This window comes from Apium graveolens, chromosome 5 (assembly GCF_009905375.1).
Source record: "Apium graveolens cultivar Ventura chromosome 5, ASM990537v1, whole genome shotgun sequence".
NCBI classification, from domain to species: domain Eukaryota; kingdom Viridiplantae; phylum Streptophyta; class Magnoliopsida; order Apiales; family Apiaceae; genus Apium; species Apium graveolens.
The window spans coordinates 72,057,570-72,073,566 of NC_133651.1; the positions used below are offsets into that span (position 1 = coordinate 72,057,570).

General features: G+C 34.9%; 2 protein-coding genes across 4 annotated transcripts; one reads left to right on the plus strand and one right to left on the minus strand.

Moving 5' to 3' along the window:
- Positions 1 to 9,772: 9,772 nt before the first annotated feature.
- Positions 9,773 to 13,611, plus strand: LOC141724165 (uncharacterized). 3 transcript variants are annotated; one of them, XM_074526177.1, is made up of 7 exons: positions 9,773 to 9,908; positions 10,484 to 10,875; positions 11,000 to 11,157; positions 11,337 to 11,417; positions 12,052 to 12,127; positions 12,218 to 12,310; positions 13,219 to 13,611. In XM_074526177.1, exons 2-7 carry the CDS (start codon positions 10,506 to 10,508, stop codon positions 13,380 to 13,382), a joined length of 942 nt encoding a protein of 313 aa, XP_074382278.1. In that variant the 5' UTR covers positions 9,773 to 9,908; positions 10,484 to 10,505; the 3' UTR covers positions 13,383 to 13,611. The 3 variants fall into 3 exon arrangements, with proteins under 3 accessions (XP_074382278.1, XP_074382280.1, XP_074382279.1); XM_074526179.1 differs by lacking the exon at positions 9,773 to 9,908 and adding an exon at positions 9,997 to 10,129; XM_074526178.1 differs by lacking the exon at positions 9,773 to 9,908 and having other exon boundaries at positions 10,304 to 10,875.
- Positions 13,612 to 14,485: 874 nt separating this feature from the next.
- Positions 14,486 to 15,615, minus strand: LOC141723359 (uncharacterized). The gene is made up of 2 exons (XM_074525147.1): positions 15,484 to 15,615; positions 14,486 to 15,303 (listed from the first exon to the last, which is right to left on the minus strand). Exons 1-2 carry the CDS (start codon positions 15,541 to 15,543, stop codon positions 14,704 to 14,706), a joined length of 660 nt encoding a protein of 219 aa, XP_074381248.1. The 5' UTR covers positions 15,544 to 15,615; the 3' UTR covers positions 14,486 to 14,703.
- Between the last annotated feature and the right edge of the window lie 382 nt (positions 15,616 to 15,997).

Consider the following 15,997-nt stretch of genomic DNA (forward strand, 5'->3'; position numbering starts at 1 on the left):
AGCCGTTGATTCTATTTTCTTAACCGTTGATACCATACATACATCTGTATGTATTGGTTTTAAAGGTAGTTATTAGAATACTTACAGTTTATTCTTAAACGGCTGAAATTCACTAACACCTATTTATTGATTAATCCTTTATTTATTTCTTTTTCTTTGAAAGCATATAAGCCCTTCTGATTGTTCATTATTACTTTACGCTTTCTTAGAATTTCAAGCATTTACCATTTTCTCTCTGCAAAACCTTCAAGTTATTCTCTGCAATTTCTACTCACAACAATGGCACCAGTCGTGAAGATTATGTCTCAATCTGGGTTCATCTACGAGAAGAACAATTTCATAGCTCTGGTAGAAAAGAATGAAGCCCACTCAGATTATCACAAAATGATGGACTTCATCAAAAACTGTAAACTTAGCTATGCAATGCTGGAAGCCCCAACGATTTTCTGTGAAGTAGTTGAGGAGATTTGGACAACTGCTGAGTTCAACTCCATGGATATGACTATCTCCTTCACTCTCAAAGGTAAAAATCACTGTATTAACTGTGATGACTTACAAGCATGTTTTAAATTACCTGAGAACAATGCCATGACACCACACACTGATAGTGATGTATCCAGCATGTTAGATTCCATAGGTTACTCTCTTAACTCTGCTAATTTAGGGGGTATTAGACGAAAAGGCCTTAGGAAAGAATGGAGTTTTCTTGGGGATGCCTTCATAAAGGTTTTCTCTGGGAAAATTAGTAATTTTGATGCCATAACTTCATCTCTTGTTAATATGTTCTATATGCTTGTTTCTGATAGGTACTTTAACTTTAGCAACTATGTGATGCTAGAATTAGGTACTAGATTAGGTAACAAAGCTAATAGACCTAATAACATCTATTATGCTAGATTCTTTATGTTATTGGCTAACCATGTTGCTGAAGGTTTAGTCATTATCAATGAGAATAATAAACTCAAGTGCTGGGCACAAGAGAAAAGAGTTCTTGCAGACTTATTGAGAATGGATCTCAACAGCAGTGTGCAATTGGTATATTTACCAATCATGAATGCACCCCAGGTAGGTGAGGTAATTGCTTCTACAACTCCTACTTCTTCCAACCCCTCTATTTCTTTATCTTCTAGTGTGGCCATGAAATCTGTGTCAATGCCCCAACAGATTTCTACCAAGGTCACCAAATCTAAACTTTCAAAATCCAAGACAAAGAAAACCACCTCTGTTGTTTCTCAAAAGACAACAGTTGTAACAACAACCATTAACCCTGAGGGAAGTGAACAGGGTGTGAGTGGTGAGGGGAGGGGTGAACATCAAAGAAACCCCCAGGATAAGGAAGGAGAGTTGAGTGCTTCCCAAGCTAGCCAAGCCCCAGTTTCTCAAAAAGCTGTGGTGGTTGAAAAGGTTTCTAGCACATCCCTAGTAGCATCCTCCCAAAAGGATGTTACTATTGAAAAGAGTTCCCAACCAGGAACACAGAACAAAAGAGGGAGGGACACTAAAGCCAAACACTCACCTACAAAAGCTTTTATTAGAAGAAAGAAGGCTAGAACCCAATCTTCTACACAGGGTGCACACACTGCACAGATACATCCATCTGTCTCTGTGCCTTCTCAAACTCAGTTTGATGTGACTCCAATAAATGTGGAGTCACAGCCCCATTCTCTCACAATAATCACACATCAATCACCAAACACTTCATCACCATCTCTGGATGTGGATATGTTATTCCCATCAATTCCTGATTCTCCCTCTTTACAACTCAGGGAGGAGCCCCACTCAAATACAGGTGATCATCATCTTTTAGATGATTTGTTGGATCACCCGCAAATTCTTTCAGATATAATTGAAGGATCTGTATCAACACATATCAAATCAATCTATACAGATTCAACAGTTATATCACTTTCAATTTCATCTTCTTTTCCTTCTTCAACGGATATCACTCATCCGTTGACAAGTGGTTGCTCTTCAACGGATAAGCTTAACAGCAGTTATCCGTTGATAACAACAGTTTCAACTTCAACGGATATTCCACATCCGTTGATAGTCTCTACACAAATAACTGAAATGATTCCAAGTGTAGAAGACATGAATACTGTGCAATCACTTTTAGGATTGAGGGCAGGGAGTGAAAATTTGAGTGAGAGGCTGGGTTGCTCCCAGGCAAAAGGAGAGATTGAGAGCACAAAAATGCATGCTATTTCTTCCAGCATGGCAAAAGTCAGTGAGTGGAGTACCACCTTAGAAGGTGAAGGTGAGGGAGTGAGATGTGTGATCCAGGGGGAGCCCCTGATGCAAGAACATAGAGAAAAAGAGAGAAAAGCAGGTACAGTTGATACAAGGGTGGAACCAGCCATTGCTCATGAGTCAATGATTGTGGATGATGCTGAAAAGGAAAGACAATTTCAGCAACATTACAAAGCTGTAATTGATAACATTTCCTTGGATGCTGACACTTTTACTCATCCTGTGACAGCCTATCAAATGTTGGCTGCTCAGGGCAATGAGAAGGCAGAAAGGACACTACATCTAGTGCACTCAACAGAATCTCTTCAAAGGGATAAAGCTGCTATTAACAGGATGCCTTCTACAGCTGGTGAGCCATCTGAGGAATTTGGAGTAAATTCTGATGATGATGACTCTATTTCTTCTGATGGAAGCATGAACATAGGGGGAGATGAAGACCCTAGTTCCATTCCTAATCTACCTGAATGGGCCCTGACTAAGGAGCATAGAACAGGTGAATTCAATGTCCACTTGGTCAAACAAATCATCATTATTCAACAGGCCATTCAGAACACTTCAAATGCAAATATCAAGGCTATCCTCCAAGCTCACCTGGACTCACTGCATCTCATGAAGTTGCAGAAAGTAAAGCAAAATATGAGTCTAGATGATCTCAGGAAAGATATTGCTGACTTGAAATCCTTCACTTCAGAAAAATTGGATTCAGTCATGCCCTATGGTACTTTGCAGGACTTGGTTTCGAGATTGAAAAAGGAATCAGTTACTGAACAAAGGCTGGCCAAGTTGGAAGACAGAGTTCAAGGAATTGAAGACTCTGTGGCCACCCTTCTTCTCAACCAACAATCTCAAACCAATCTCCTAATGCAGCTGGCAAAAGCACAAGGCTTGACCCCTCTCCTTGCTGATAACAAAAAGGGGGAGAGTAAAAGGGAAGGGGAAGGAGAGCCCTCTACAAAAGTTAACATATCTAAAGTGCTAGTTCCTGCCATCACTACTTCTCCAATCATTCAAATCAAGGGCAAGCCTGATGGAATTGATTTGATTCAGCTAGCAGCAGCTGAAATTCAAGTGAAAGAACAAAGGAGGAGAATTGATGAAAGGTTGCAACTGTTGTTTGGTTCTACACAAGACAAATCAACATCTGTGAAATACAGCACAAAAATTGAACCAATCAACATGGAGCTCATGCCAGTAGGGAGTCATAAGGATGGAGAAGCTTTTTCCAAAGAACTACAAGCTATAATTCTCAAGCCCAATGAAAGATCCAATAAGGACTCAACAAAGAATCCTTTAAAAGAAGTGGACTTTCCTCCTCCAAAAGCTGATGAGAACAAGATTTTAGGCAGGAGTATTGCTTATCTCAAAAAGACCATGGATGAGGCTGTAAGGAGAAATAGAGCTATTATCATTAGAGAGGGAAAGAGCATATGTGTGATGCAAGGACATCCCAAATTCTCAATAGCCAAGAAGGAAGAAGACAAGCAATTAAAGGCTGACAAAAGAGCACAAGCAAAGCTTGAACAACAGCTAAAGTCAAGTCTAGTTGAAAAAGAAGAAGGGATTGAAGTCAGGGGTGAAGACAAGACTACAAACCTAGATGAGGTTTTAGGGAGTATATTTGGTGAGAGTGTGGAAGAAAGAGAGGAATGGCAGAAGGGAAACAGAAGAAAAGCCAAGGCACATAGAAGGAGTGAAGATAACCCTGAAGATACCAAATCTATATCTAAACCACTACCTTCCATACCTGAACCTTTTGTTGCTGATCCCTCTATAAATATCCATGGTGAACCAATCATTCCAAAAGAGGAACCTATTGATTGGGACAACATCACATTGCCTACTTTTTTAACCACTCTACCACTACCAAAGAAACAGAAAAGAAAATCTAAATCTACACCTCCCCTAACCTCTAAGGAATTCACTCAAAAACAAAAACCTAACCCTAAGCCACCCATTTCTAAAGATGATTATGTTCACATCTGTGACATAAAAGAAGCTTCAGACATTAATCTCTATCTGGATGAGCTGGAGGAAGTAAGGGGAATAGCTGCCTACAGACAGCTACCAGAGAGATTGGTGTTCAGATATAAGGGAGCTGGGGAAAGAACATGGCCTCTCTACAGGATTCTAAATGAAGGCTACTCTACCTTGATCAGAGTCTTTTCAGCCATCAAAAAGGATTCTGGCTTTACCAGAACAGCCAAGACTGAAATTCTCAACAAGATTGCCAACATAAGGAAGACTTGGAGGGAACCAAATGCTTTGCCCAGAACCTTACTCATACAAGAAAGGGGAACTAAAATTCACAAATCACCTCATTGGTTGATGGAATTTAGAGATGACAAAGGAGTCAGAAGATTTTTCAGACTTGAAGACCAACTCAAGATTGCCAGCAATGAAACTCTCAAGGAAATGCAATCTAAGTTGGATATCAGTGATGAAGATGAAGCTGAATTCTTCAGACAACTCCAACTCCAAATTGAGGAAAATGACAAAGGGCTAGGAAAGAAAACCAGGGAACAAAGAAGAAAATGATGATTTGCTCAGGCTAGAGGAGCACCCTTGGAAATACTGTAAATCTTCAATTACCTCCTAGTACATACACTTTTGCAGCACTTTTTATATTTCTACTTAGTTTCAATTCAAATATTTGTTAAGTGTTTTGTTATCATCAAGTTAACCCTGAATTTATGCCTACAGTTCTTATAGACATAAATAGGGGGAGATTGTTAGGAATATATGTGCATTAGTTTGATGATATGTTTAACAAAACACTTAAGTAGAAATTTAGTGTCAGTAGCCTCAACGGATAAGACCACTTTGGCTATCCGTTGATGGTGTAGCTTTACTTAGAAATAAGTCTAGTATTGTAGCATATTTCAGTCTCTGTATTTAAAATGTAATTCTTAGAAGTTGAGAGAAACTATGAGTCATGTTGACTACTAGATGATATGCAGATAGGAAGGCCAATTGTAAATATTTCATGCCTTGTAATTTTGTATAAATGAAGTGGTATCAACGGATGACTTAAAAACCTTCAACGGATGAGAAGCTAAGCTTCAACGGATGTCTCTAAAACTTCAACGGATAACATCCTTCAACGGATGAGAGCATCAACGGATAAATGCATCAACGGATGAAAGCTTCAACGGATGTTCTGCTAATTAGCCGTTGATAAGTGGTAGTTGTACCTACAGACAGAGGCACATGGGTTGACAGAGAAAACTGAGATGTGGTAGCCGAATTTCAGGATCAACAGAAAAAGCAGCCGTTCTTCTTTAGTACAAAGATGCAATAGTCAGCAAAGTACTTGAGTGAACAGGAAAAGAAGCAAGTGAAGAACTTATTTTACTATTGTAATTTTATATTGTTTTTCACTTGTACACTTGGTAATATATAAACCAAGAAGAAGCTAGTAATTAGATAGAGATTTTTCCAGAGCTGTTAAGAAATATCTTGAGAGAAAATTCATCTAGTTTGTACTAGGATGCAGCTGTGATCAACATTGTTGAACACAGATTTTCTAATATACCATCTCTGGTGGAACAACAAATCCACCAGAAAAGTTTTTAAAGTTTGTTGTGTTCTTTACATTTTGTGTTTGAATATATATCTGTCTGCATTAGCTCAAAGCAATTCATACACTTGTTCATCTAGAACACACTGCTTTAATAAACTTCTCAAAACTTGAAAAAGTTTTGAGATTTACATTCAACCCCCCCTTCTGTAAATCTCATTGTTAGTCCTCTAGGAATAACAATGTGTAATGTATTATGTGTGTATATATATATGTGTGTAGATGTTCTTTTTTTTTTAATATTACTAGTTAAGAAACTAGGTTGTGAATCCCGTAATTATTGTAAGTTATTAGTGATCAATCTCTTAGTTTAATAGTTAATTCTGTTATTTTTTATTTCATAGACAGAGATATTTAAAATTTAATATAAATTAAATGATATAATAATTTAATTTTTTTACATGAATGAAATTTCATTTACTTTTTATTTCATTATGGGAAAATTTTAACACATTCATTCAAGTTCAGTTTGAACACAATAATTTTTTATGTACTTACATAAATTAAATATAATGTCATATTTTGAATTGTTGCGGGAATCAAGATCGAAAGAGTAAAACGTTATATTCCTATTTTTGTACTCCTACGACTACTACGAGTACTCCTCCTACATCTACAACTCATAGTGAACCTCCCACATCTACAACTCATATTGCCCCTGCTACAGCTGCAGCTACTCCTAGTGATCCTCCTATAGCTACAATTTCTACTGCCCCTTCTACAACTGTAACTAATCCTAGTGCTCATCCAACACCTACTATAGGTCATATTAATCTTGCATCACTTGAACGTGATCTGGGTCTTCGACGTCCAATTTGGAAGTATCCACCTAATGCTCGTGATGACATTAGACATGAATATATTAGAATCGGAGCATGTCAACTAATATTGCAGAAAAATCAATATCCATCTACTCGGTTTGGAAATCAATGGCGTTGATTTCAAGAATCTTGGTTCTTGTGGACTTGGCTAGAGTATTCAGTTTCGAAAGATGTAGCGTTCTGTTTTTCGTACTTTTTATTTGATGGTGATACATCTACACAATATGTATTTATTATTGATGGATTTAGGTGTTGGAAAAGAGTCAAAGATGGTCAGAGATGTGCTTTCTTGGTGCATATTGGAACCAGTAATTCACCACATAAAAAGGCATTAATATCTCTCGAGGGTTTGCAAAATGCTACAAGGCATATTGACAAGGTCCTAAATTGTCAATCTTTGAAAGAAGTAAAGAAGAATAGACTGTGTTTGAGAGTTACTATAGATGATGTTAGATACCTTTGCAAGCATGTGCATTACGGGATCATGATGAATCATCAACTTCTCGTAACAGAGGTAATCTTATTGAGGCGGTCAAAATTTTTGGTAGACTAAGTGTTGATATTTCTAAAGTTATTTTGGAAAATGCACCAAAAAATGCCACATATACTTCTCCAAAAGTACAAAAAAGATATTTTACATATCCTTACTTCTAAAGTAAGAAAAAATTCATACCGAGGTGGAAAATTCTAAATTCTGCATTTTAGTTGATGAAGCACATAAATAACAAATGGCTATTATGCTTGGGTTTGTTGATGTTCATGGTATTATCAGTGAGTTTTTTTGATATTGTTAATATGTCTGATACAACATCATCAACTGTTAAGAAAGAAATTTCTGATATCCTAACACAGAATAATTTGAGCATTCATAATATGAGAGGTTATACGAGAGTTTGAATAATTTTACTTATAAGTTAGATTTTTTTACTTAAATGAATTAAAATAAATAATTTTTAAATATGATTATCTTAATTGGTAAATTTTAAATTACATTCACATTTATAAACATATATTTTAAAATTATAGTTAATAAAAAAAATCAAAATAAGTTGAGAAAATATATGTTATTACTAACATTGCACTCTATCATCATCTCAAAAGTAATAAATGCAACTCATAAATTAAATTGACAAATACTCGTTAATAAATTATTGTAAATTATAAATGATAAGTTGACTTATTAGTTGTGCCCAAACACCTCTTATTATGATTTAAGATTTTTTACCACTTTACTCGTTTTCATTGTTGTATTACACTTAAAAAATATAGTTACTACCTAAGTCCCACTTATTTTCTTAAATTTTTCTTTTTGAAACGTTTCTATCATTTTTTATATTTCAAAAGTTTCATAAAATAATAATTTTTTATAATATAAGAATTGAATATATATGTTATTTTCCTCCTCTATAATATTTTAATACATTCAATATTAATTTATTTCATCATTTTACTTATTTTTCTTATTTTTCACTAAAAATTTACACTATTTCGTTTTAAAGTAAATTCAAGATAAAAATTGAAATGAGACAAAAAGAGTATCATTATTGTGCCTTTGTCCGTATTTACATTCCCCGCTATATAAATAGCATATATGGGGTGCATAAATTTTAGACACAGTGTATGTTTGGTTAGATTTTTTTAAATATGATTTGATTTGATTTATAAATAACAAATAAATCATGCAACTGCTGTGACTTAGGGATTGGGGTTGAGAATGGAGGGGTTGAGTTGGGTTGAGCTAGGTTGGGCTAGGCTAGGTTAGGTTGGGTTGGGTTAGGTTGAACTCTTAACTCATTTGGATGTAGATGCGGAGTTAGTAGGGGTTGAACCCTTGACATATCTGGTTTTGAGTTTGAGTAAGGTTGATTTTTATCATGTATAAATTATATATTGAAAAACTAGTGAATGTTTTTAAATTTAATCTAAAAATTTTAACTAAATTTTAAAAAATTAAAAAAAAACAAAAAGAAAAAAAATGAAAAAACTTTAATAGAGAGAGAGAAAGAGAGACAGAATGAAGAGAGGGGATGAATAAAACAAAAGTTCAATTTTTGTATTACAAATTAACCTCTTTCAACCCTTGATCAACCCTCACAAAATCCAACCCCTATTTTGACAAACTTTCCCAAACATGATTTTCATGAGCCCGTTCCCAACCCACTCCCTCCCAACCCCCATCCAAATACAACATTAAGGTCCATTTGTTTGGCCATGAATAGGGCTGAACGAGGTAGCAGCTTACCGAGTCTTACCGAGTCTGGGAATCAGCTTGTTTGTTTATAAAAAAAATTCACTGAATTGCTTAAAAGTCTGCCTGAACAATTCATAGATGGTTTTGAACGTGTTAGACCATCTCCAATACAGGCCCAACTCATGTATTGGAAACCGTGAAAAGGATCCCAGTTAAAAATTATATATTGGAGGAAAAGAAGAAAGTAGGTTCAGTCCCATATTCCCGGGCTCAGCCAACTCTGCACCAACCGTCCTTTATATTAATTTTTTATTCATTTGAGTTGATTAATTGGTTGAAGAGATTCACCAAAATGTATTATAATATATTTGGATGGTGTCGAATACTGACCATAACAAATTGTGCATTGGAGCAACCAAACCCGGTTCCCTTTTTGATTATTTGACAATGATAACAGGACCCACAAAACTGGAAAAATGGGCATTGCACTGGAGATGGTCTTATGCCCTCATTTTCATACCCTTTATTATTTTATCTTTAATAATTATATTAATTATATTTATATTTTTCTGTATATTATTTTTGTTCGGTGAACCATTTTTCTACCAAATTTATATTTGTCTCATATTTTAATATTATAAAGTTTTTATTTTAGTTAATACCCAACTTATTTTTTATGTATTTAAAGTGTTTAGTTTATAAGTTGTAGTCATAAAATTTGTAAGTTGTTTTCTGAATCAAAAATTAATATTTTCAAAATGATACTAATATTATAATACATATTTGATTTTCTAAAAATTCCATTGGTTCAGAAAAATTATGTACCAAATAATAATATTCATTCATATATAGATTCATTAATCATCCAGATATTTGAATTATTCATATTAATGTATTCAGATTTAACAAATAAGCCATTACTAATATATTGAAATAGATATAGAAATAATTAAAAATGTAGAATATTCGGGTTCTCTAGAGGCTTCCCCCGTCTTCAAAAACTTGTCTTTTCGTTCTGAGTCATCCTCCTCGTAGACCACAATTCGAACAAACTCCTGCTTGCACAAAGGTACCATTTTTATCCATCTATTGCTTCTCTAATTTGTTAATAAATCTATGTTATTGCTTTTTTTTTTTTTATCAGTATGCTTATATTTTTTATTTATATCAATAATTTATTCATGAAAATATGTGGAAATAAACCAAAGAACTGAGAATTATTGTAATGTTCGAGGCTTAAGTGATTTTCTTGGAGACCATTATTCAATTCATATATGTATACGTATATATGTATGTATGTCTGTATGCATTCTGTTCTGTTGTGATTACAGATATCGAGTTATTTGTTTGTGTTTTAAAGATATCACCTTTTTGTGTTTTTCTGCTATGATATACATGAATTAAAAGTCTTATGTATTAAATTAGCGTCTTTTCATTTTGTGTGGTCTGTTTTTATGGCTGAAATTGAATTATTGAAACTAGTTGCTTCTTGATTATTTTTTAAATTTTGTATTATTACATATTTTTGCAACATTTATTCTCATGCTGTCACTATTTGTTGTGCACTTCACTGCTAATTTGTTTGTTTGGTAATTAGGGTAGCTTGAATTTTGCATTTTTGGATAAATTAGTTTTGGATTACAGGGGTTGCGTTGGTGAGTAGAAGATGCAGAGGAATAGAGAGAATAGTGATGATGAAATGAAGGCTGGTAACTTGTTTGATGATTTCCGGGATCGTACAAGTACGATGCCTAGCATATTTGGGGGAAGGGATCCGTTTGATGACCCTTTCACTCGTCCATTTGGTAGTATTTCCGGGTCTGGAATGTTCAATTCTAGTGGTCCATTTGGTAGTTCATCACAAGTTAGTGAAATGAAAGGACCGGTTATTGAGGAACTGTTTAGTGAGGATGAAGGAGAAGAAGCAGACGAAGGTGGTCATGATAAAAGTGCTAAATCTGAGAAATGTGAAGCTTCGAATGTTGATTGTTCGAACAAAGACCCTATTGTTGAGCACCCTGATGATGAAGATAATGGTACTTCGGTCCTTCCTTTTAGACCATTTGAGCGTAGTTCAAAATTGTAGTAGGGGCTTAGGCGCATCCGTGTTTGGTACTGTTTATCGTTAATGACTTGTTGATTGCTGTTTTCATCTGGCAGAGAAGCAGAGGGAAAATAAATCCCGTAGGGCCAATTATAACAAGGTCCAACGAGCAGAACCTCATAGTCGGATTTTTAGTTTCCAAAAAGTAACATATGGGGGTGTAGATGGAACATATTACACTGCTACAACATCGAGAAGGAAGGGAAATGATGGGGTGAGTTAATTTAACGTTTATTCATGGGGTAATAGTATATGATAGTATGTTATATGCTTTTTTTTTGTTCTTTTTCTTTTGGTTAAATCTATATGTTATCTTTTACTTTTATAGCAGCATGATAAGAATGAAATAGATTTATCTCATAGTTAATTTTGTTGTTTCTTTCTGAAAAATAGGCGTTGTTGGAGGAAAGCAAGGAAGCTGATAAAACAACTGGTCAGGCCACACATAGGATCTCTAGAGGATTACATGATAGGGTAAAACTCTCGACTGATCCTTTAGGTACTAAATATATGTGTATAATGAAAGCATGGACTATTTGATTCTTAGTATCATTTAAAAACTGAGGCCTACATTCTCTTTTGTGTTTACTCGTGTACATGTAATATCAATAATGAAACTTATGAATCCCTGTAGAGAACTTTATTGTCCAAGCTTATAATTTTATGTGATTCGAGTATCTAGCTACATGAACTGCACTAGAACTCCTTTCAAATATGCAAGAATAAACAATGTTCGTTTACCACTTCCATAAAAAGTTGCCAGGAGAGCACTTCTGTACATACCTAAAAACTCATTTTTTGCGACAATATTGTACGACATAGCAATTTTTGATGAAAAAAATCTTATTACAATGTATATAATGGTTGTAATCATGTTTAAAAAGGTGCAACTTGCAAGTGATAAGAACAAGTCTTTGGAACGATCTAGGGGACAAATAGCAGAGTTTGTGGAATTACATGTTATTATTGGTTATCTTGTGACATTAATATTGTTTTATTGGTATGGATTTCTGTATTTTCTCTTTCTTTAAGAAAAAAAAATCTGTGTAACTCTAGAAGTCTAGACATGAAGCTTCAGATAATCTCAATAATGCTCGTCTGTCAATAGGGTCATTCTGTTCTAAGGAAGATTGATTCAGATGGCAAGGTGGACACAGTGCAAACTTTACATAATTTGGAGGAAGGTAGGCTGATGACTTAGTTATAAGCTACCTTTTCAATTTATGTTCCATTAATTAATCAGGGAGTTCAATTATGTTCTGTTATTCTCGCAGATGAACTGACTGGTTTTGAAGATGCTTGGAGAGGAAATGTACAAAGGCATTTTCCTGGCTGGAGTGATGGATCCAAATACTTCGAAGATGCAGGTGATCATGACTACAATTTGCTATGTTCTCTTTTTATAAATTACTATATTATTATCACTATTGTGGTTGGTCATGAATTCATGATGAACAACGCCAATATTTTTAGACACGTTAAAATTATATCTGGAATCATCCAAAGTTGACAAGGATCCTGAAAAGTAGTTTTCCATCCTTAAAGAGTGTGGATATCCATGATTTTAGTAGCATGATAATGGAAATGTTGAGTAGACAGGCTAGGTCAGGTGGGATATCTAAAACCTAAGAATATCAGTGACAGGAAGAGGCTCCCCCCCCCTCTTAAATATTGACTTTATAACTACCTAGTGCCCTCTGTTGAAAAAATAATGTCTTTGACATGTTTGGAAGCTGTTGATTGCGAAGGATGGTATGTTTGAGAGAATATATGTGAATGTGACTAGTTGCTCTGATCTACCTATAATTATTGTTGTTGAATAGTGGCACTTCACTTCTCCAAATTAAGTGTGGACCAATATTTGAGTTACTTTCTTAAAGTGCTAGTTCTATAGTTGTAAGTTGTAACATTGGAATTAGGTTCCTTCCCGGAGGAATTACATTAATTCTCATGGCCATTCTCTTATTCTTATGGTATTTCCTTTTGTACTGAGCTAATACTGAATGGGTAGGAGGATGAAAACTCAAAAATGCGGGCAGCATAACTAAAGGATTTTTCATATCCTAGGGGGAATTGGTTAGCCTTTACCCAAAGAAGCGCTTTGGATATGTGATCTGTTGAGTGTGCAATTTGCACAAAATGTCAGTTCTGAAGCATGCATATTTCTAATTTTCGTCTTAGTGTGAAACAACAGTTGTATTGAAGTCTTGTTACTTCTCTCTTGCCTATCGACTCAAAAGCTAGGTTTAACATTGTGAAACTAACAATGATGCAGGGGCTAGTGGCAGTCATCAGATCACCCAAGCAGGTTGGGGTGCTATGGGTTTTCCGTTTGGAAATAATACTGAAGAAACTGGCAGGATGAGACCTAATATCGAAACCAAGAAGGATCAAAGTAGAGGCAAAACGAAAAAAGTTGTCAGGATAAATATCGAATAAATCATAAATAATGAATAAATCGTATCATCTGTAATGACATTGGCCTTGTGTGTCAGTTCTAATTTTCATATATGAATATGTGGATCGGAGAAGCTGCAATATTATGATTTAGATTTTCTCTTACATGTATTGCAGTGTACTTGTTATGGTTTGTGTGTGCTCTTTGATTGTAGACAATTCGAACTTGTATTGCATAAATAAAGAAGCCAGGCAGTAGATTATTATTGAATGTCTCATGCTCAAGTTGTGGTTGTATTCTTTATCGAAGGCTTTTCTTTGCTTGATGGAAATCAAAAAGAGATTAAAGAGAACTCTTTTGCAAAATATTTCTTACAAATATAAACAGAGTAAGTGCATATTTGTAGAGTACAAATTGAACAATGACTAGTTCAAAACTGGTATTGTTGTTGAAAATGGTCAAAGGCTTTGCTAAAAGCTAAAGGCAGAAAGGAATTCTGTTAGAATCAAAACCTGGCAGATCATGGTTACCTCGAGAATTTTAGAGCATCCTTCCAATTGAATTTAAAATTAAGCGAAACAAGCAGCCTTCAGTTGGATTTCTTTGGTGAAGACTAGAATTAATGGATTTCTAGTAAACATATATGGAAATAACACCTTTGTAACAACGTAGTAATACACTATTCAAGGATAAAAGAAGAGACGCATTTGACAATGGGTTAAGACAATATTGAAGGATACGCATGTACTGTAGATTGAACAACAGATGATACACTCCACATACACACTCGACCAAATCTCTCACGTATATCTTCTTTCTTGTTTTTCTTTCACACCAGTATCTCTTTGTTTGTTTGCCGAAATTCTTTAATCTTGCAGTGAAGAATAAAAACCTTGAATCTTGCTGTGAAGAAAAATAAGGTGGAAAAAGTTTATATGCATGCATATGTGGTTTGGGTATTGAAATGTGTATTAATTAATAACCACCTCTCCCGACAATTGGTAATTTTATTTTTCTTAATTAATAATAAATGGTTATATTTTACATTCTTTCTTCATAGTCTTGGCCTAGGCAAAATCAAATTTTGTTAGTTGTTTCTCATTCTTTTTTGCAATATGGAGAGGAACTTGTTAAATACGTATACTATGATTCTAGATGTTTACATCATGCATGTTTTAGTGTAAGCTCGCTCACACCAGTACAGTTCCAGGTCTTATTTTAATTCTATGTATCTGCAAATCTCGGTACGAGCTCGTATGACTACTAATTATTGATCTTACCTTAATAAAAAAAAACTGCATCTACCTAACAAAAATGTTCATAGTATGTACAAGTAACTAGCAAGAACAAAAAATAACAAATTCAATCCATTAATCCCCGGAATACATGCTCCTCTCCCGATTGCCTATCCATGTGCACAATCCAGCGGCTCTGAGCCTTCTTATTATTTCCACCATTGCTCGACACATACGCAATATCTAAACCCTTTCCAACTGGAAGAATCAGTGATCGAACTACTCGTGTCGCGTTATTAAGAACCCTACTCCACCTGAACCCAGCCATGTTACATACACTACAATTCCTACACACCAGGACTGCACCCCGGTGGCTCAACTTGGAAGCTCTAACCACCCTGCAGAACTCCTTGCGTTGGCCATCGACAACCAGGAATTCAATCCCGGTGAGTTCTTCCACCACTTCCTCTGCCTTTCCTACAACTATCTCTGGCAAATACTCTGCAGTGCCTTTGCTTTGCATGGCTGCTATGTAGGCTAGTCTTGACTGATCATCTGGTACTATGCAGACGTGTCGTGCACCCAAGTGGTTAGCAGCTATAGCTAGACCTATACTTGTTGTGATTGAGCTACCATGAGACCAAGCCTCTGCTATTAATTTAGGGTTCCATCCTCCAGCCATGGCTGATATCAACTCCGCCTCCCCAGATCCAGATATAAGTTTACACTGCATGATAAAAAAAATTAACAAAAGGTTACTTAATTTAAATGACTTTCAAGTCAGTAAATGGCTGTTATGTGTTAAAGATACTTATTATGGATCAAGTTTAGTCTCCCTCCTCACATTTAACGTTTTAGAATAAACTTGTAAACCAATATTATCTGATGATAATATAGAAGAACATACCGCTTTGATGGTGTCAATATAAGCTTTTGCAGAGGTTTCAGGTGACCAAACTAGCTTCATCTTTCTCTATTTTGCTCTTCTCTCTGGTAGAACAGTTGAATTTCTTTATGAGGTGGCTAAAACTAAAAAGATTAGATGTATGATATTTTCAAAAACAACAGTTTGGCTGCTTTTAAAGAGAGGAATCTAGGCTAATGAAGCCGTTGACATTTTGTTACCCAACAGCAACTTGCACAAAAAATTTCATAAAATAAAATGCTGTAGGTTTTAATTAGAATAGGTAGCCTATTCAAATAAATATCATTAATTGATTTTTTTTTTTTTTAATCTTATTTGCCATATCATTTTATAACTTTTTTTAAGATTAATTTGTGTGTGCAGCACTGTGCTGAAATAAAACATATAAGTTATTTTCTTAGGTATTGCTATATAATAAACAAGTATAAGCCTGACTGACGTATAACTCAATAATATAAAAACGTTTGTACATTTGAATTACAACTAATGAAAATTT

Coding starts and splice junctions, on each gene's coding strand:
- LOC141724165 (XM_074526177.1), top strand. CDS start 10,506: ATGCAGAGGAATAGAGAGAATAGTGATGATGAAATGAAGGCTGGTAAC. Junction 10,876..10,999: donor CCCTGATGATGAAGATAATG/GTACTTCGGTCC, acceptor TTCATCTGGCAG/AGAAGCAGAGGGAAAATAAA. Junction 12,311..13,218: donor CAAATACTTCGAAGATGCAG/GTGATCATGACT, acceptor ACAATGATGCAG/GGGCTAGTGGCAGTCATCAG.
- LOC141723359 (XM_074525147.1), bottom strand. CDS start 15,543: ATGAAGCTAGTTTGGTCACCTGAAACCTCTGCAAAAGCTTATATTGAC. Junction 15,304..15,483: donor ATATTGACACCATCAAAGCG/GTATGTTCTTCT, acceptor TTTATCATGCAG/TGTAAACTTATATCTGGATC.